We start from the raw sequence: 17,496 nt of genomic DNA, 5'->3' as shown, positions 1-17,496 counted from the left end.
AGGAGGGAGCAGCCTGGGATGATGCCAGAAAGGGGACCCTGCTTTTCCCACCCGAACCTGCCCATCCCACTTCCTCCAGTGACCTTGCCAGGCCATATTCCAGGGAACCTACACATGACTGTGTCCTCGGGATGACCTCAGCCTTTCAGATTCCGGCATGTCCCTCTCTGCAACTTCCTCCACCCTCACTTCGGTCTCATCACCTTGGTGCCTTTTAGGGAGCCCTCTGGCTTGGTGGATGTGATGCAATGAGATGTGCCCTTAGGGAGCTCACAATCTAGCCCTGAAGACAGTTAAAACCCACATGATAGTAGTATGTAGGTGCTACAATGCAGGGCAACATGGCATGCTGTCTGCCTCCCCAGGAAGCAGGGTTTTCTTTTTTTTTTTTTTTTTTGAGACGGAGTCTCGCTCTATCGCCCAGGCTGGAGTGCTGTGGCCAGATCTCAGCTCACTGCAAGCTCCGCCTCCCGGGTTTACGCCATTCTCCTGCCTCAGCCTCCGAGTCGCTGGGATTACAGGCACCCGCCACCTTGCCCGGCTAGTTTTTTGTATTTTTTAGTAGAGACGGGGTTTCACCGGGTTAGCCAGGATGGTCTCGATCTCCTGACATTGTGATCCACCCGTCTCGGCCTCCCAAAGTGCTGGGATTACAGGCTTGAGCCACCGCGCCCGGCCGGAAGCAGGGTTTTCAAAGGTGTATGTGCACTAGCCAGGGGGAGAGGTGGGAATAAAGGCATTTTAGGCAGAGGAAACCCCACATGCACAGAGTAAAGGGAGGAAAAGGTGTAACTGCTCAGGGAATTACAGGAAGCCACTGAGTTCTAAGATAGCTGGAGCAAGAGAAGGGGAATCCCAAGGGGGAGTGACACCATCAGGGGCTCAGGTGTGTGTGTCGCAGGGCCACTGGATGGATCTGTGGGCCAAGGGATGACAGGCAGGGAGACCAGTGAGGCTGTCACCTGGAGATGACAGTGGTCCAGGCAACGGTGCTGACTGTGGGGTCCGAGAGGTTCTCAGCCTGAAAGGGTATGTTCACTGGCCTCAATGTCTGCTTAGCTTGTAAGAATCAGGGGACAAAGAACAGGATGGAGTCTGGGGTGACATCCAAGATTCTAGCTTAAACAATTGCGCAGATGAGATACAGGAGGAAAAGCCAGTTGGAGGGAGGGGAAATTATCCATGAACTTGAAATTCCCTGTGTCTGTTTGCGGTGTCCAAGGAACACACAGGAGGCCCAGGATGTGCAGTTTCCAAAATGGCCAACACTGGCTGGCTCTGGCAGCAGAGATCCCTGCCGGTTGGACACAGTTGTCATCCAGTGGCTTGGCCTCAGGGCCCCAGATGCACTTACTGCCCCTGCCCACCCCTGCCTGTCAGGAAAACATCACTGATGCCCTGTCACCTGTGACCAGGGGCTACTCCATGGACAAGGTCCGGTCCAGCTATGGTCTGGCAATGAGTGGAAAACATCCCAAAGCTGTCACTCCGGCGACAGGCAAAAGAACTCTGAGCTACCTCCTAGGAGGATCCTAAGTTTTGATCCCCTCAAGGTGAAACCAAATGCAGGCCCTTCCCCAGGAGACAAAGAGTAGGGCCAAACACCTGCTTCCCATGACCCTACAGACCCTTTCTTTCCTCTGCTCCAAGTTCCTCCTTCTCACTTCCCTCTTCATCACCCAGTTAGCCGCCTGACCCTCAGATTCACCTAAACACACAGTACCAGGTCCACCCCAATTCAGTGAGGCATGGGGTGGCACAAAGGCATCTGTCATTGTCAAAGTCTCAGGAGATGCACATGACCATTCAGGCCTCAAACCCTGCACTGTTGAGTCCTCCATCCTCTTTCCCAGTTCAGGAAACCTATCCGGGGAATCACAAAGTCTTTGAAAAAGAAAAATATTTATTTTCAGCAAGCCCAAAGTCCCAAGTGGGGGCAGGTGCCAAATTTGCCCCCTCCACCAGAGGGCCTAGGCCCACAGGAAGCCTGAAGCCAAATTCAGGCATGGAAGGAGGGGAGCCACCAGTGGGGCGGGACAGTCACTTGTACTGAGGAGAGAGCGGGGGGACAAGCGGAGCAGTGCAGACACTCAGCATCTTGTCGATGTCCACCTGGGTTGACTTATCCACCTCAGCCTTGTGGTGGTCACTCACCCCCAAGCTGGGCAAGCCCCCAGCCTCCTCTCCAGCCTCCTCTCCGAGGGGAGCCAGAGCATGGATGGGGGTCACTAATGGACGGGGACAGGGCAAAGCGAGGCCTGGGCCCAGCTCACCTGCCAAGGGCAGCAAGGCCTGCAGTTGCTCCACACCTGCCTCCTCGGGAACCAGGGCCAGCTCTGCCTCTGCCTCCACCTCGGCCTCCCCGTCCCCCTCCCCTGCCTGGTTCAGCTCGGGGTTGCAATAGTTGATGTACTGGTACAGGGGTCGCAGGCGCTGGGCCTTTCCTGCAAAGACCCAGGGCAGGGCAGAGGCTAGAGCGCCAGGTTGTGCCATGTCGGGCCCCACAGGGAGAAGGAACAGCCCAGGGACTGCCACTCACGCTCCAGCCCCAATGTCTCTAAGGGTGCAGACACCGTGCTGGCCACAGCGTGGAGCACGGGAGCCCCCAGGCTCTTGCGCTTCTTGGCTTTTTTGTGCTGTTTGGCAGATGGTGAGGGCTCACTCTGGCTGCCCTCTGGCTCCTCCTCCTGCAGCGGCAGCCTGGGTGGCAGCTCAGCTTCAGCCTTGGGATGGGTACGAAGGCCCGGGAGGCTGAGGGACCTGAGCCAGGGACAAGAGACCTGACCCAGGGAATACCCCAGCCTGCCCACCGCCCCAGGACTCGACGCCTGCCCCTTTCCTGGTCGATGAGGCCCCAGGCCCAAGAGGCTTAGAGGCCAGTGAGCCCAGTGCCCTACAAACCCTGAAGCTCCCACTCTCCTGCTGCTCCCTACACGGGGGCTCTGGAAGAACGGGAGAGGAGAGTGATGGTAGTGACAGGGGACAAGAATCCTTCCTGCAGGAGTGCAGGAATCAGGAATGCTACTGGGGTGTGTGCCCCAACCCCGGGCCTGCAGCTCCTTCCCCTCCTCCTCCCCCAGAGCCCCCTCACTTGACAGGCTTCCTCTTTGGACCGTGACGGGGCCTCACAATGGAGACCACGGGCCTGGGGCCTCTCTCCTCTAGCGCCCCGGCTTCCGGCTTGGGCCTCTCCTCCCCCAGCTTGGGTCCTTCCTCCTGGAGCTCCAGCTCCGAAGCTGCGCCTGCTGGGCGCTGGTCTTCACCCTGGGTTCCGCGGGCCTCATGGGCTGGCACCAGGAAATGTTCTTCCGCCACTGGACACTAGAGGTGACACACAGGCCATCGGTCACCATGGTCGGGCAAAGGACATAGGGATCCGTCACTGAACACCTAACATTAGACACCGAAACGGGAATAAGGACACCAGCCTGTGCCCCTCCCCGCCTGGAGGGCCCAGCCTGGCAGTTAGCGGGTCAGGGCGCTCAGAGTTCCGCCTCTCAGAGTGCTGCGGCCCCGTGTTTGAAGGTTAAACAGCCTGACGGTCACCTCAGAGGTCTGAGCGCTGCCGGGGTCCTCCGCGAGCTGTCCCTGCCCCACGACCGTAGCCTCCTGGACCCCCGGCCGCCTCTCCGCCCCTGCCGAGGCCATGGCTGCGCAGGCTCAGTGCATCCTCCACAGCTGCTTGGGGAGGGCCCCGAGCGGCTGGATGGTGGCCCCGCGCTGACCCTGGAGACGGGCCAGCAAGCGAGGGCAGAGCTGGGAAGCGAAACCCGCGACCGCGGAGCCCACACTCGGCGGAAACTACAAGCCCCAGGACGCTTTGCGCCAGGGTCAGTGGGCCCTGACCCCGGGGACGGAAGCCACGGTTGCCCGGCAACAACAACTCCCGTCGGGTGGCAGCGGCTGGCGGCAAAACCTCTCGAGTGAGCCCCTGCCCGAGTGCCGCGGGGGAGAGGCCGCGAGCGGGACCGAGAAGTGGGCTGGGGGGAGAGGTCGCGGAGGCGGCGAGCGAGGCCGGGGCCCAGGCAGGGACCGGCAGGGGCCCGGGAGTGACGGGCACGCCAGGGTCAGGGTCCCAGGCGAGGGAGGAGGCCCGGGGTTGGGGAAGGGGGCCCGGGGAGGGAGGTGCACAGCCCTGCAGGCCTCGGGGCACCGTTGCTGGGCGGTGCCGGCGGCATGTGCGAGGGCCCGTCCCGCATCTCGGGGCCCATCCCCCCAGACCCGACGCTCTGCCCTGACTACTACCGGCGGCCGGCCTCGGGTGAGTCCGGGGGCTCGGCGGTGGTGCTAGGCTCAGGGGTCGGCCCCGGCTCCACCTCTGAGTCCTGGACTCCGCCCGGCTCCGCCCCACAGCTCAAGGGCGCCTCGAGGGAAACGCGCTGAAGCTGGACTTGCTGACCTCGGACCGGGCCCTGGACGCCACCGCTCCCTGTGGCCCCCGCATCGGTCCCGGTGCCCGAGAGATCCTGGAGCGCGGCCGGCGCGGCGTCGGGGACGTGCTGTTGCAACTCGAGGGGATCTCCCTAGGTCCTGGGGCCTCTCTCAAGAGTAAGTCCCAGGAATGGAAGAAGGGGCAGAGAGGCAATGCGGGGTGGAAAGAGATCAAAAGCAGCTGCTCTTTCCGCCCTGACCTGGGCCCAGGCTTTGCATCTCTTGAGTCTCAGTTTCCCCAACTATAAAAGGGGGAGAAATGTGCTACCTTCTCGAAGGAAGTGAACTGAATAAGGTAGTTCCCACGAAGCCCTAGCTCTGCTTCGTGCATTTATTTATTTATTTATTTATTTATTTATTTATTTATTTATATTTTTTGAGACGGAGTCTCGCTCTGTCGCCCAGGCTGGAGTGCAGTGGCGGGATCTCGGCTCACTGCAAGCTCCGCCTCCCGGGTTCACGCCATTCTCCTGCCTCAGCCTCCCGAGTAGCTGGAACTACAGGCGCCCGCCACCATGCCCGGCTAAGTTTTTGTATTTTTAGTAGAGACGGGGTTTCACCGTGTTAGCTAGGATGGTCTCGATCTCCTGACCTCGTGATCCGCCCGTTTCGGCCTCCCAAAGTGCTGGGATTAGAGGCTTGAGCCACCGCGCCCGGCCTGCTTCGTGCATTTATTACCCGTCAAATTTGTTTGTTGAGTGCCCACTGTGTGCCAGGCCATATAAGTGCTAGAACACAGGGTTGAAGATAAGCATGAGCCATCATTGAGTCAAGGTAGGAGACAAAGAACAAGAGATGAATGTCATATATGAGATGATCTATGGTATACTTCACTATAATAATGGAGAAAATCACCCGGACGCAGTGGCTCACTCCTGGAATCCCAGCACTTTGGGAGGCCCAGGCAGGCGGATCACTTGAGCCCAGGAGATGGAAACCAGCCTGGCCAACATGGTGAAACCCCATCTCTACAAAAAATACAAAAATTAGCCTGGCATGGTGGCGTGTGTCTGTAATCCCAGCTACTCAGCAGGCTGAAGTGGGAGGATCACTTGAGCTGGGGAGGTCAAGGCTGCAGTGAGCTGTGATCGTGCCACTGTACTCCAGCCTGGGTGACAGAGCGAGACACTGTCTCAAATAATAATAATAATAATGGAGACAGTCATCCTGAAATACTACATGAGGAAGGGAACTCTTTCTGTAGGAGGCAGGGGGCAGGCCTGTGTGTGAACTAGTGGAAGTTGGATTGTGTGGGCCCTATGTAGGGCAGAGACTGGTGGCATCTTTTCTCCAGGGAAGGACCCTAAAGACCATGAGAAGGAGAACCTGAGGCGGATCAGGGAGATTCAGAAGCGCTTCAGAGAACAGGAGCGCAGCCGAGAGCATGGACAGCCCAGGCCCCTGAAGGCTCTGTGGCGCTCACCCAAGTACGATAAGGTGGAGTCCCGGGTCAAGGCCCAGCTCCAGGTACCTGCTACAGGGAGCCAGAAGTATTATCCTTTTTGTTGGCCAACAGGCAGCTATACCCTGATCCAAGTTCTGGGGAGGGAGGGAACTAAGAGACCCTGGCTCTGCTGCAGGGCGAGGCTGGGGGGCTTCTCAGAAGTGGTGATGGCGGGGCTGATCCTGAGGGGCAAGCAGCAGTTAGTCAAGGGGACAGCAGAGGAGACCACTCCCAAAAGATGGAACCTCACAGACCACAGGGCACGCAGCAGTGGAGATGCCAGGTGTACAGTTCACTGTGAGGAAAGAAAGGCGTGAAGTTAGGCCAAGAAGTCAGCTGGGCCCACATCAGGGGCCACAAAAGCCACTTTTCAGTCCTTATTTCTGAGGACAGTGGGAAGGGCAGGGGTATGGTGGGGGGCTCTGTCTCGGGTAGAGAGTAGCACCATCTTTCCATCCAGGGACTCAGCAGGAAGAGCAGGAGTGAGAGGAAAGGCAAGGTCACACAAATGTGTCTGGGCTGAAGCATCTGTGGGGCTCCCAGGGGGTGGGAGTGTGTCCAGGAAGCAGATGGAAATTCAGGCCTGGATCTCAGGAGTGAGACCCAGGAGTTATTGATGATCAGGTTGAGGACAACGAGACCAAGGAAGTAACCGCCTGGATTTGAGGACTTGGAGGCCAGCCGTCAGGAACCTTGCGGGGCTAGAGCCAGGAAGCTTGGCTAGGAAGGATGAAAGAGAGTGGTAGGTGGGCCAGTACTGAGGTGGAAGGAGAGATGGTTTGTTGTTTTCTTAAAAATGTGACATACTGACACGTTTGTGTGCTGATGAGGACAAGTGTCTCTTGAAGAGGGAAGAGGGCCCGAGGGACACGGATGCAAAGGTCAGAAGGGCCAAGAGAGCCAGGGTTTTGCAGCTTGAGCCCCAGACCTCAGCCTGCCTGGTCTCTCTGCTGTGCCCTGCCCTCCAGGAGCCTGGCCCTGCCTTTGGGACAGAGTCTGCACACTTCCTGCGGGCGCACTCCCGCTGCGGCCCTGGCCTCCCACCACCCCGTGTACCTAGTCCCCAGCCAACACCACCAGGTCCCAAAGCTAAGGTGAGAGGATGTGTGGGGGCTGGATGGTGGTTGGGCAGGGTTCCCGGTGTGTGGTGGGGGTTCAGGGACACAACATAATGCTGTCTGCCCCCACCCACGCTTGCTGTGTCCTGCAGGAGCCAGGCCTGGGGGTGGACTTCATTCGTCACAATGCACGAGCTGCGAAGAGGGCCCCCCGGAGGCATTCCCGCTCGCTGCAGGTCCTGGCACAAGTGCTAGAGCAGCAGCGGCAGGCCCAGGAGCACTACAATGCCACACAGAAGGGCCATGTGCCACATTAGTAGGTCTCACTGCCTGACACTCAGGGTGAGGGAGACACCTGTGGAGGGCGGGAACCAACCTCCGCCCTGGGGTCATCAACCCTGAACCTGTGTACCCACAGCTTGTTGGAGCGCAGGGACCTGTGGCAGCGGGAGGCTGAGGCTCGCAAGCAGAGCCAGCCAGACCCTGCCATGCCCCCAGGCCACACGCGCATGCCTGAAAACCAGCGGCTGGAAACACTGACCAAGCTGCTCCAGAGTGAGTACCTGGGCAGGGAGGCTGGAGGGGGACCCCACTGGGGACCAGGCACCCCTGCCCAACACTCACTGTTCTCACTGTTCCTGGGCCCCCTGTAGGCCAGAGCCAGCTGCTGCGTGAGCTGGTACTGCTGCCTGCCGGGGCAGACTCACTGAGAGCCCAGAGCCACCGTGCTGAGCTGGATCGGAAACTGGTGCAGGTAGAGGAGGCCATCAAGATCTTTTCTCGGCCCAAAGTCTTTGTGAAGATGGATACCTGAGCCCCTCTGAGGGACAGTGGCAGGGAGCTCCATGCTGAGGATCGCCACATGGCTGCAAAGGACAGGGTCGGACCCAATCGCAGAGCAGAGGTCTGAAGACAGGAGCAGGGGGGTGGCCAGTGTCCCTAGAGCACTCCTCCCAGCCACCAGTGGCTGCAGAAGGGCCACCCAGCCTTTTAACCGCTTTGCCAAAATTAAACCTTTTGTACACAGGATTTGTTTCCATAGGAGCTTTTCTTACCCTAAAAATGCCAAGCCTGGTGGCCCTCCTGCTGCTTGATTGCAGGAAGTTCTCCCCATTGTCACTCCGGACTTAGTCCAGAGCAGAAGACAAGCTGGTGGGACCAGGGAGGAGGCTGGGACTGGGACACAGAAGGACCAAGACTGTATTTGTAGAAAAACCTTTAATGTTCCCCAGGCTGAGGGAGCCCTGGGAGCCAGCTAAAAACCCCCACTGTGAAGTCCCTGCCATGTCCCAGCAGTTTGGAGTGGCATGGGGCTGCACCCTGCCTGTCAGAGGCTGAAGCCACTACCATCTTGCATGCGACTCCCCCAGCCAGAACTGGCCTGCTCCTGGTCATCCAGGGAGGGCAGAGAGCTGCGGGTACCAGGACGTCGGCAGCCAGGGTGCAGGTCCCAGCATGGGGGCCCCTGAGACAGCCCATTGGAACTGGGAGGCTGGCGGTTCTCAATGACCAGGTCACTGCTGTCATCATCACTATCAGGCTCAGCAGGCCCAGGCCCTGCAGAGGGAGGACCTGTCAAACGCCCAGATGCCCCTCGCACCACGTTATTGCGCTGGTTGGCCGGCTTGACAGTGACAATGAGGTTATGGCTGTTGGCGACCATCATGTCCGTCACTTGGTCCAAGGTCTTCCCGGCTACTTCAATGCCATTGACCTCAAGGATCTCATCACTGACCGCCAGCAGCCCTGTACTCTCAGCCAGGCCCCCACGTACCAGGCGGGAGATGAAGATTCCTGGAACCCGCTCCAGGCCCTGGGGAGCCACACGCACACTCATGCCATCTCGGATGTAGAAGCCCAGGGGGCGGTCTGAACCATGCTTGTGCAGCCGCACCCGTCGGTGGGTCTCAGGCAGTAGGTCCACATCTATGACTGACGAAACCTGGCGGAAATCTTGGGGCAGGCTGATTAGCAGGGGTGGACGGGTGCGAAGGGGTGCCACTGGCCGCAGCAGGAGCCCTTTCTTGCGCCGCTGCAGAGAGTTGGAGGCAAAAGCCAGGCCGCTGGAATCAGCTTCTGCTGCAGAAGAGGGGGGTGTTGAGATCAGAGACCTGCTCCCCAACTTGGGCTCTTTACAGGGCCACTGTAGCTATTTCCTACCACTTGGAGGTCAGGTCAAGGGCAGGGACTGCAGAGGGTGACACGTGGGTACCCTGGGCATGGACTAACCCTTGTAGACCTGCCCCACAGGCACCTTACCCCACAGAGGCTGCCCACTGTACCCCTCCTCACCCCGCTTCTGCACCAATAGGCGCAGTGGTGGGGGCCCGCTGGCCAGGGCCCGGTGCAGACTGTCGTCGTTGGTGAGGGGCAGCAGGTCGCCGTGAGCATCCGTATAGCCAAGTAGCACGTCCAGGCCCGGGATCTGGTGCACCGCCCGCAGCAACCGCGAGAACTCCTGGAAGCCGCTCACCGAAGCGCGGGGCAGCGCGAAGCGTCGGAACTCGGCGTCAAACTGGAAGTCGGGGTTAGAGGAGAGGAGTCAGGACAGCCTGCGCCCCTTTCTCACCGCAGGCTGGCAGGGGTGGGAAAGATACCGGCTGCCGCAAAAGCGGCAGCCTTAAGCCCAGACCTCAGCTCCAGTACCAGGGACGCTGTCCAAGGTCTTCTCTCCGCCCTCCAGGTACTCAGGCCACAGAGAGATCTGGAGACCAGCAGTGGAGGAAGGAAGATGGATGGGGGAAGGCGAGCAGAAATGCAGAATGGGACTTGGAAGATAGAGGGAAGAGGTGGCGGGGACCAAGGAGCTGGGAAGGGGAGAAAGAGGGAATTGGGAGCGCCTAGGGCCGAGGCCGGAGGAGCCCTTACTTTGCTCTTCACCTCGACGATGCTATCGGGACTGCGCGCCGGAGTCCTCTGCGGCCGGGCCATGGCGGGGCCGGGCGGGCCGGGGACGGTGCCCCAGGCGGCCCGCCGAGGCGCAGGTGCACAGCCCGGCCCGCCCGCGCCGCCCCGCCCCTGGCGGTAGCACACGCCCCGCCTTCCCATCCGGAGCCTGACGTCAAGGGGGCAGCGAAGCAGAGTGGAACGCGGAGTCCACGTTTCCTAGGAAACGGAGCCGGGGGTGAAGAGGAACCTTCCTCCGCTCTTGCGTCATCACGCTGAGGTCCACGCGCCCCCGGAGTCTGGCGAGGAGAGCTCGGCCAATCCGAGGGGAGGGCCAAGGAAGTACCATTTATTGGACGTTGTGTGTGTGCTCTTATTTCCACTGGCCTTACAAGACCGTGCATTGTGTAGATGAGGAAACTGAGTCATAATAAATATGTGCTGAACCCCTCGGGGGTCACACGGCGCTGAAATGGTTTCGAGTCAACTTAACGGACGGCACTCGGCCGCAGGCCCCTGCCCTGGATCCCTCTCCAGAGACCGGACCAGCTCTTGTTCTGTTCCCTCTCGGTACCACAGGCATCTTGACGAACGGCCGAAACGCCGGGCCGCTGTCGGAGTGACGCCGCGATGAGAGTAAACGGGCCAGCATCCCGAGGACCAGCGGGAGTCTCCACGTAACCTCCCGAGCAGGACGCTCTCCTGCGCAGGCGCAGGGTGTACGTGGGCGGGGCCTCCTCAGGCCCCGCCCAGCCGAAGGCGCTTCCTCTTCCGAGGAGAGGCGGGGCCTCGGCGCTCGCGGGAAACCCGGGCGGTTTGCCTCCGCTAGGTGCAGCCGCCGGGATGGCAGGTTCGGGAAGGCTGGTCCTACGGCCCTGGATTCGAGAGCTGATTCTGGGGTCGGAGACACTCTCCAGTCCACGAGCCGGGCAGCTGCTCGAGGTGAGCCCCCACTCAGGGCCCGGAGACCGAGGCGGAGGCCCGGGGTGGTGGGATTGACGCCGCTCGCCGCCGTCAGGTACTACAGGAGGCCGAGGCCGCGGCCGCGGGCCCATCCCACGCCCCTGATGCGTCCGACGTCGGGGCCACGCTGCTTGTGTCTGACGGGACCTACAGTGTCCGATGCCTGGTGACGCGGGAGGCCCTGGACACCTCGGACTGGTGAGAGGCCCCGCGCGGCTCCGGAGGTCGGAGTCCCGCAGGAGAGCGCGAGGTGGGCGGGCCTTGTGTTCCGGTGGGCCCGGCAGTGAGGGTCCTGCTCGCCGCAGGGAGGAGAAGGAGTTCGGCTTCCGCGGGACAGAGGGCCGGCTGCTGCTGCTGCAGGACTGCGGGGTTCATATCCAGGTCGCTGAGGGCGGCGCGGTGAGTGGTGAGACTGCCTTGGGCGGGTTACCGGGCATGACTCTTCGTGACGATTCCTGAGACTTCCCCTTCCCCCCGAACTCCTCCAGCCCGCAGAGTTCTATCTCCAGGTGGACCGCTTCAGCCTGCTGCCCACGGAGCAGCCCCGGCTACGGGTGCCTGGTTGGTAAGTGATGCCTTCGCCCTCCAGCAGCTCTCCCCACCCCAGCCTGGCCGGCGCTGGCAGAAGCCTTTGGGGTAGGAGGGCTTGGGCCCCCATTAACTACCCTTATCTTTTTCTTAGCAACCAAGACTTAGATGTTCAGAAAAAGCTCTATGACTGCCTTGAGTGAGTCTGGGGTTGGGCTCGGGGGCCACGTGTGGTTTGGTGAGGGGTTGGTGTATCTGGGTAGACAGGCTTCAGCATGGTTCCTGAGTCCTGGCCACTCTCTTCCTGTAGGGAGCACCTTTCAGAGTCCACCTCGTCCAATGCAGGTACTGTAGGGCTTGGCCAGCCGTCCTAACACCCTGTGCAGTGACCTCTCCAGCCTTAAACTCCCGCTTCCTCAATAAGCTCTCCTCCCACTTCCCCTCCCAGTCCTATCCTTTAAGCCTTGATTCATCCCATGGTCCCCTGTCCCCAGGCCTATCACTGTCCCAGCTTCTGGATGAAATGCAGGAGGATCAGGAGCATCAGGGGGCGCTGGTGTGCCTGGCTGAAAGCTGCCTGACGCTGGAGGGCCCTTGCACAGCACCCCCGCTCACCCACTGGGCTGCCTCACGATGCAAGGCCACGGTCAGTCTGGGGCTTTTCTTGGGAGATGTCAGGGTGAGGAGTTGGGCAAGGGTCATGTCCCACAGGACATGAGAGTAAACGGGCCTGTCCTACAGAGTTTATGTCTCACAGGGAGAAGCTGTGTACACTGTCCCCAGCTCAATGCTATGCATCTCTGAGAATGACCAGCTAATTCTGAGCTCTCTAGGCCCTTGTCAGAGGACACAGGGTAAGGGGGACTGGAGAGGTTGGGGGGATACCTGGGGCCCAGGTCCACAGTGCTGATAAGCCTTCCTGAACCCCCCAGGCCCTGAGCTGCCCCCACCAGACCCGGCTCTGCAGGACCTATCTCTGACCCTCATAGCCTCTCCTTCCTCACCCAGTTCCTCAGGTGAGGTGATGCACAGGTCACAGGCACTCACTGCCATCTGTCAGGTTCCCGGGCTGCGCGGGATGCTGTTAAAGTTGCACGGCGGGTGGGGGATGAACACGGTCCCTGCAGTCCTGTCTGAGCTCACAGGCCACTCAGCTGCGCTAAGCGGAGAGGGCTCTGCCTACAATGAGTCCCCTCCTCCTCAGGAACCCCAGCCTTACCCGGCCACATGTCATCCGAGGAAAGTGGTACCAGCATCAGCCTTCTGCCTGCCCTGTCCTTGGCTGCTCCAGACCCAGGGCAGAGGAGCAGCTCCCAGCCCCCGCCAGCCATCTGCTCAGCCCCTGCCCCCCTGATCCCCAGGTCCCCACACCCCAGCCAAACCCCCAGCTCCCCACTCCAGAGCTGCACTCCCAATCTCTCACCCCGTGGCCATGTCCCCAGTCCACACCAGGCTCTTGTGACCAGGCCCCAGAAACCTAGCCTGGAGTTCAAGGAGTTTGTAGGGTTGCCCTGCAAGAATCAGCGGCCTTCTCCCAGGACCGGAGCTACCAAAGGAGCCCAGGAGCCCTGCCGTGTCTGGGTGAGTGTAGCCCCTCTGCAGCTGGAGGGTGGAATGAGGAAGGCCTGAGGTGGAGCTGGGAGGGAGCATGGGTAGCCTTGGATGGGGTTGGGGTCCTTGTTAGCTCTTCCCCAGACACCATACCCCTTTCAGGAACCCCCAAAGAGGCATCGTGATGGTTCTGCCTTCCAATATGAGTATGAGCCACCCTGCACGTCCCTCTGTGCTCGGGTCCAAGCTGCCAGGTGAGTTCCTGGGTCTGCCCCAACTCTTGGTCACTAGTCCCAGGCTCCATTGACCTGCAGCCGAGGTTTCTTTCCAGGCTTCCTCCCCAGCTCATGGCCTGGGCCTTGCACTTTCTGATGGATCCAGAGTCTGAGCCAACTCCAGTGTGAGAGGTCACGCAGGACAGATACCGCTCCACACTCTGCTTCCTTTGAGTTTTTTAATAAAATAATCTCATGCGGCAGGAGAGGAGAGGATCAGGGACTGGGGCCGCCGCCTCTTTGGTCTGTGGCTGGGGAGGGTGGGCTCCGCTCGGGGCTGGAGGGCTCTGTGGGCTGTGGGGACAGATGCTCCATTCCAAGGCCAGATCCTGTGAGGAGAGGGAGGGGGAGAGAGGAAGGTTCAGGGCTAGGCTAAGCAGTCCTGCCACCCTCCCAGCTGGCCTGGACCCCCTCTTACCTAGGCTTGGGGATGGAGGTGCCTCAAGTTTTGGCCTGCGTTTGAGGACCGGGGAGCGCTGCAGCCGCAGGGGCCGTTCTAAGGGACACAGAAAGGCTTGGGGTGGGTGCTAAGGCTCGGGGTCGGTGCTAATGCTCGGGGTCTGTCCATCCTCTGCCCCTCTCTTCCACCTCCAGTGCATGTAAGTATGCGCTCACACACACTGCTGCCTTCAGAGCATCCCTCATCCCTGCGTCCTCACCCCTGACAGAGGCTGCTCTTCGGGACATGGAGCCAGTGCTAGTTGAAAGGGCTTATTGTCAAACCCTTGCACCTGGCCTTCTGGCTCCCTGATTTCTTGAGCCCTCACACACTGGTGGCTCCCTCCAAGGACCAAAGCCATGAAGGGAGCCCCAGAAGCCCACCCTCCCGCATCTCCTGCATTCAAGCACACATGGAGGTGTCTCCCCTCACCAGCAGGGGCCTGGAGCTGGTCCTCATGCACAGACACTGCTCGCCGCCCTGCCGAGAGAGGCCTCGGCCTCAGGTGGCCATCTGAGGGAGGCCAGGGAATCAGGGGTGTTCCAACAGCTGTCCCCACTCCAGCCCTTGCCTCCCACCCTCAGGGTCCTTAGAGGAGCCGAGTTCCCAGCAGGAACTCTTCCAGCACCCAACCCAGGATTGGGATGGGGAATCGGGTACCTGCCTACCTTCATTCCTAGGGCCCAAGCAAGGGTCCTCTGGGAGGCCCAGGCTGTCTCGGGAGGGGCTGGTTCTGCAGGGACTTGGGCTTTGACCAGGAGAGGGAGGGCCTGGACCATCCTGTTGGCCCCAACCACGGCTCCTGAGCTCTGCATTCAACTGCTGCCCCAGTGTCTTCCAGGTGGCAGACTCGGGCCCCTGGCTCCCTGGGCAAGGTCTGCAGGAGGGGTCTGTGGGGAGAAGGGTGTCAGCCAAGACCTGGTCAGGTCTTGGAGATAGGTCTGAACAACGGTCTGACCCTGCTCCTGCCTGTCCCTGCTCCCCCTACCAACACACACAGTGGCCGTCACTCACCAGCAGACACAGAGTGGGTGCGGGACTTGATCGAGATGGGAGGGGCCTCCGTGGAACTGTCCATAATGTCACCTGCAAGGCGGAGCTGGGGACTCAGGTACCAGACCTTGGAGGCGAGGGGAATAAAAACCTGGCCTCTCCCCTTCCTCCCCCAGGAGAGCAAGTGCCTTGGGGGCTGTCTGTAAGGACACCTCCCAGCGAATCTGCTGCCACATCCCAGGCTCCCACTTACCATCTGAGCCAGCTTTCTTGATTTCGCCATCTTTGCTCTGTAGGAAACAGGGCAATCAGATTCCAGCCCTGCCCTGGCCCCAAACCCTAGCCTTTTGTTCATTATTGTTCTTATAATCCAGCTACTGAATGCCCACCATGGACTGGACAAGAACATGGCAAACCCAGTCCAGCCCTCTTAGAACTCTTCGCACACTTCAATGTTTCTAAATTCAGGCCAACTTCATGCTTTGCTTTGTTTTGTTTTGTTTTAAGATATTGAGTGGGGCCGGGCGCGGTGGCTCAAGCCTGTAATCCCAGCACTTTGGGAGGCCGAGAAGGGCGGATCACGAGGTCAGGAGATGGAGACCATCCTGGCTAACACTGTGAAACCCCGTCTCTACTAAGAAATACAAAAAACTAGCCGGGCGAGGTGGCGGGCACCTCTAGTCCCAGTTCTCTGGAGGCTGAGGCAGGAGAATGGCGTAAACCCGGGAGGCAGAGCTTGCAGTGAGCTGAGATCCGGCCACTGCACTCAAGCCTGGGCCACAGAGTGAGACTCTGCCAAAAAAAAAAAAAAAAAAAGATATTGAATGGTATGGAGGACTGGGGTTCTTTGGGATTGTGATGAGAGTGACATTAGCAGGGTGGCCACAGAGGAGAGTCAGGGAAGAACCATGGGCAATGCAGGGATGGCTGAGGAGGGACCTGGTGTAACCCACAATTAGAGACTGGAAGCGAGGCAGGGAGGACATCCAGACCACCCAGGGATGTGTGTGGAGGTTCTGATTTGCACCTAGGGGAGGAAAGCAGTGAGGTTTTAAGGTGGCCAGGGCCAAGACCCCACAGGGCCCCCAAGCAGGGTGTGAAGTCTGAACAGTGTCTTGAGAAGAAGCCCCTGGAGGACTTGCTATTTCAAGTACAGGTGACAAGGTCAGATTTTTTTCTTTTTCTTTCTTTTTTTTTTTAATTGAGATGGAGTCTCACTCTTGTTGTCCAGGCTAGAGTGCAGTGGCACGATCTAGGCTCACTGCCCTGTCTCCCAGGTTGAAGCAATTCTCGTGCCTCAGCCTCCCAAGTAGCTGGGACTACAGGTGCCCACCACCACACCCGGCTAATTTTTGTATTTTTAGTAGAGACACGGTTTCACCATGTTGGCCAGGTTGGTCTCTTAACTCCTGACCTCAGGTAATCCACCTGCCTCAGCCTCCCAAAGTGCTGGGAATACAGGCATGAGCCACGGCACCCGGCCCAGGCCTTAGATTTCTGTTAGACCTGCAGAGAAAAGACTTTCTCAGGTCCGAAGAGGAGATACTGGTGGCCTGTGCCTGGGTCGAGAAGCCAAGAGGGAAGAAAGGTCGATTCTGTAACCACTTTGAGGAGGACGGAGTAGAACTGACAATTAGACCTATCTGTCATGAGTCTCCTCCATCTTGGTCACATATGTCACCCACAGCATGCCACCTGCCCTCTCACTTCACGGTCATGTGCCCCCAACTCACTTGCTTCCTCTTGCCTTCGGCACCCCCGCTGCCTCGGCTGACGCCTATCCTCTGCAGCATTACTTGTACCCGCTGTTCAAAGGATGGAGCCAGCTCTGTTTCTCCCCGCTCCAGGGGCCGCCTCTAGGGACAGAGATGCTCGGGTTGGAGAGAGTCCATGCCCTGGGTCCCAGAAGTGCCTTAGCCCTGCCATCAGCAAGCCTCACCTTGTCGGGTCTGGCACCCAGTGTTGCCTCCTCCTCAGCAGGCAGCAGTATCATCGAGTAGGCCTTGCTATCTCTTGTGTACCGAGGTCGGCTCCTGCGGGCAGGGTCAGGGCTGCTGGTGTCCCCCTCAGCCCCACCAGGCTCCTCACCACGGCTGGGACGGGTTGGCGGCCGCAGTAGGTCGCCAAACGTAGTTTTTCGGGTTCGGGGAGCTGCCCCAGGGCTGGTCTCTAGATCAGGTCGTGGACCCCGCGTTGAACGAGGCTTCTTGAAGGCAAAGAGGGTGCCCAGCTTCTTTCGCAGTGTACGGGGGACAGGAGTGGCACCCCCCTCAGTGGCCGGGTCCTCCTCGGGGGCCCAGCTGTGGGGACACCCAGCAGTGAGTGAGAAAGCCCATCAGGCATCCCACCCTCTGCCACCCCCAGCAGATGCCCCTCACTCACAGGCGATCCTGCTGGATCAGCCTTTTAGAGAAGAATTCCTCCACGCCCTCGTCCACGCGGGCACTGAGCCCATTCCCTTCCTGCGGCAAGGCTGGGGGCACCTGGGGGGCATCATGGGGTCAGGGGTCAGGGCTGAGTGCAACTCTGGCTTCTCCCCCGCCCCTGGCCGGCAGCCTGGACTGAGTAACTCCGGGATCCCAGACTGGGGTGACCCTAGGGGCTGCTGCTGATACCAGCCTCCTACTGTCCTGCTGCTGGACAGAGACGCCAGATTTCACACACTCCTCACCCGCTGCTGGCTCCCGCACACCCAGTCCACACCCGTCCTTGTCCCACAGAGTATCCTACATGCCCGAGCCACCCGGTCACCAGCAAACCTAGCCCCCACGTGCCCCCGGGGTCACCCATTCCCACTTGCCACCAGCTCTGCTGCGAACAGTTCCCTGCAGTGTCCCCCACCCCACCCCCACTCCACCCGGCCTGCTGCCGGCTCAGTGGCGCCGGCTGCTGCGTCAGACCCTCTGGGGGGCCTCAAGCCAGCTCCTC

General features: G+C 60.1%; 5 protein-coding genes across 7 annotated transcripts in view; 2 read left to right on the top strand and 3 right to left on the bottom strand.

Annotated features, from left to right (window-relative positions):
• Positions 1-1,882: 1,882 nt before the first annotated feature.
• On the bottom strand, positions 1,883-3,813 carry LOC105551472 (chromosome unknown open reading frame, human C16orf86). Of its 2 annotated transcripts, none has more exons than XM_011996708.1 (4): positions 3,547-3,813; positions 3,092-3,321; positions 2,540-2,760; positions 1,883-2,471 (listed from the first exon to the last, which is right to left on the bottom strand). In XM_011996708.1, the coding sequence occupies exons 1-4, from the start codon at positions 3,646-3,648 to the stop codon at positions 2,041-2,043; spliced, it is 984 nt and encodes a 327-aa protein (XP_011852098.1). In that variant the 5' UTR covers positions 3,649-3,813; the 3' UTR covers positions 1,883-2,040. The 2 variants fall into 2 exon arrangements, with proteins under 2 accessions (XP_011852098.1, XP_011852099.1); XM_011996709.1 differs by having other exon boundaries at positions 1,883-2,444.
• A 42-nt stretch (positions 3,814-3,855) lies between these two features.
• On the top strand, positions 3,856-7,962 carry ENKD1 (enkurin domain containing 1). Its single transcript, XM_011996710.1, has 7 exons — positions 3,856-4,261; positions 4,354-4,548; positions 5,726-5,898; positions 6,844-6,969; positions 7,086-7,249; positions 7,352-7,488; positions 7,587-7,962. Exons 1-7 carry the CDS (start codon positions 4,177-4,179, stop codon positions 7,745-7,747), a joined length of 1,041 nt encoding a protein of 346 aa, XP_011852100.1. The 5' UTR covers positions 3,856-4,176; the 3' UTR covers positions 7,748-7,962.
• A 170-nt stretch (positions 7,963-8,132) lies between these two features.
• PARD6A (par-6 family cell polarity regulator alpha) lies at positions 8,133-9,947 on the bottom strand. Of its 2 annotated transcripts, none has more exons than XM_011996706.1 (3): positions 9,802-9,947; positions 9,226-9,448; positions 8,133-9,009 (listed from the first exon to the last, which is right to left on the bottom strand). In XM_011996706.1, the coding sequence occupies exons 1-3, from the start codon at positions 9,862-9,864 to the stop codon at positions 8,261-8,263; spliced, it is 1,035 nt and encodes a 344-aa protein (XP_011852096.1). In that variant the 5' UTR covers positions 9,865-9,947; the 3' UTR covers positions 8,133-8,260. The 2 variants fall into 2 exon arrangements, with proteins under 2 accessions (XP_011852096.1, XP_011852094.1); XM_011996704.1 differs by having other exon boundaries at positions 8,133-9,012; positions 9,802-9,946.
• A 136-nt stretch (positions 9,948-10,083) lies between these two features.
• ACD (adrenocortical dysplasia homolog (mouse)) lies at positions 10,084-13,359 on the top strand. The gene is given in 14 exon segments (XM_011996703.1): positions 10,084-10,474; positions 10,477-10,574; positions 10,576-10,761; positions 10,838-10,980; positions 11,088-11,181; positions 11,271-11,347; positions 11,465-11,509; positions 11,621-11,655; positions 11,805-11,956; positions 12,068-12,164; positions 12,243-12,326; positions 12,515-12,891; positions 13,024-13,115; positions 13,193-13,359. Coding segments are annotated over 14 exon segments (1,578 nt in total). The 5' UTR covers positions 10,084-10,449; the 3' UTR covers positions 13,266-13,359.
• The window catches only part of RLTPR (RGD motif, leucine rich repeats, tropomodulin domain and proline-rich containing), a 12,752-nt gene continuing 8,557 nt past the window's right edge, over positions 13,302-17,496 (bottom strand). Inside the window, exons 30-37 of the mRNA XM_011996744.1 lie at positions 16,951-17,051; positions 16,508-16,868; positions 16,302-16,424; positions 14,822-14,858; positions 14,590-14,661; positions 14,244-14,465; positions 13,555-13,632; positions 13,302-13,465 (exon numbers count right to left, since the gene is read on the bottom strand). Coding sequence (XP_011852134.1) covers positions 13,353-13,465; positions 13,555-13,632; positions 14,244-14,465; positions 14,590-14,661; positions 14,822-14,858; positions 16,302-16,424; positions 16,508-16,868; positions 16,951-17,051 — 1,107 coding nt within the window. The 3' untranslated portion in view covers positions 13,302-13,352. The remainder of the gene's footprint in view (positions 13,466-13,554; positions 13,633-14,243; positions 14,466-14,589; positions 14,662-14,821; positions 14,859-16,301; positions 16,425-16,507; positions 16,869-16,950; positions 17,052-17,496) is intronic.

The sequence above is a fragment of the Mandrillus leucophaeus genome, unplaced genomic scaffold (assembly GCF_000951045.1).
Source record: "Mandrillus leucophaeus isolate KB7577 unplaced genomic scaffold, Mleu.le_1.0 Scaffold522, whole genome shotgun sequence".
NCBI classification, from domain to species: domain Eukaryota; kingdom Metazoa; phylum Chordata; class Mammalia; order Primates; family Cercopithecidae; genus Mandrillus; species Mandrillus leucophaeus.
This window is presented reverse-complemented; position numbering and strand designations above follow the sequence as displayed.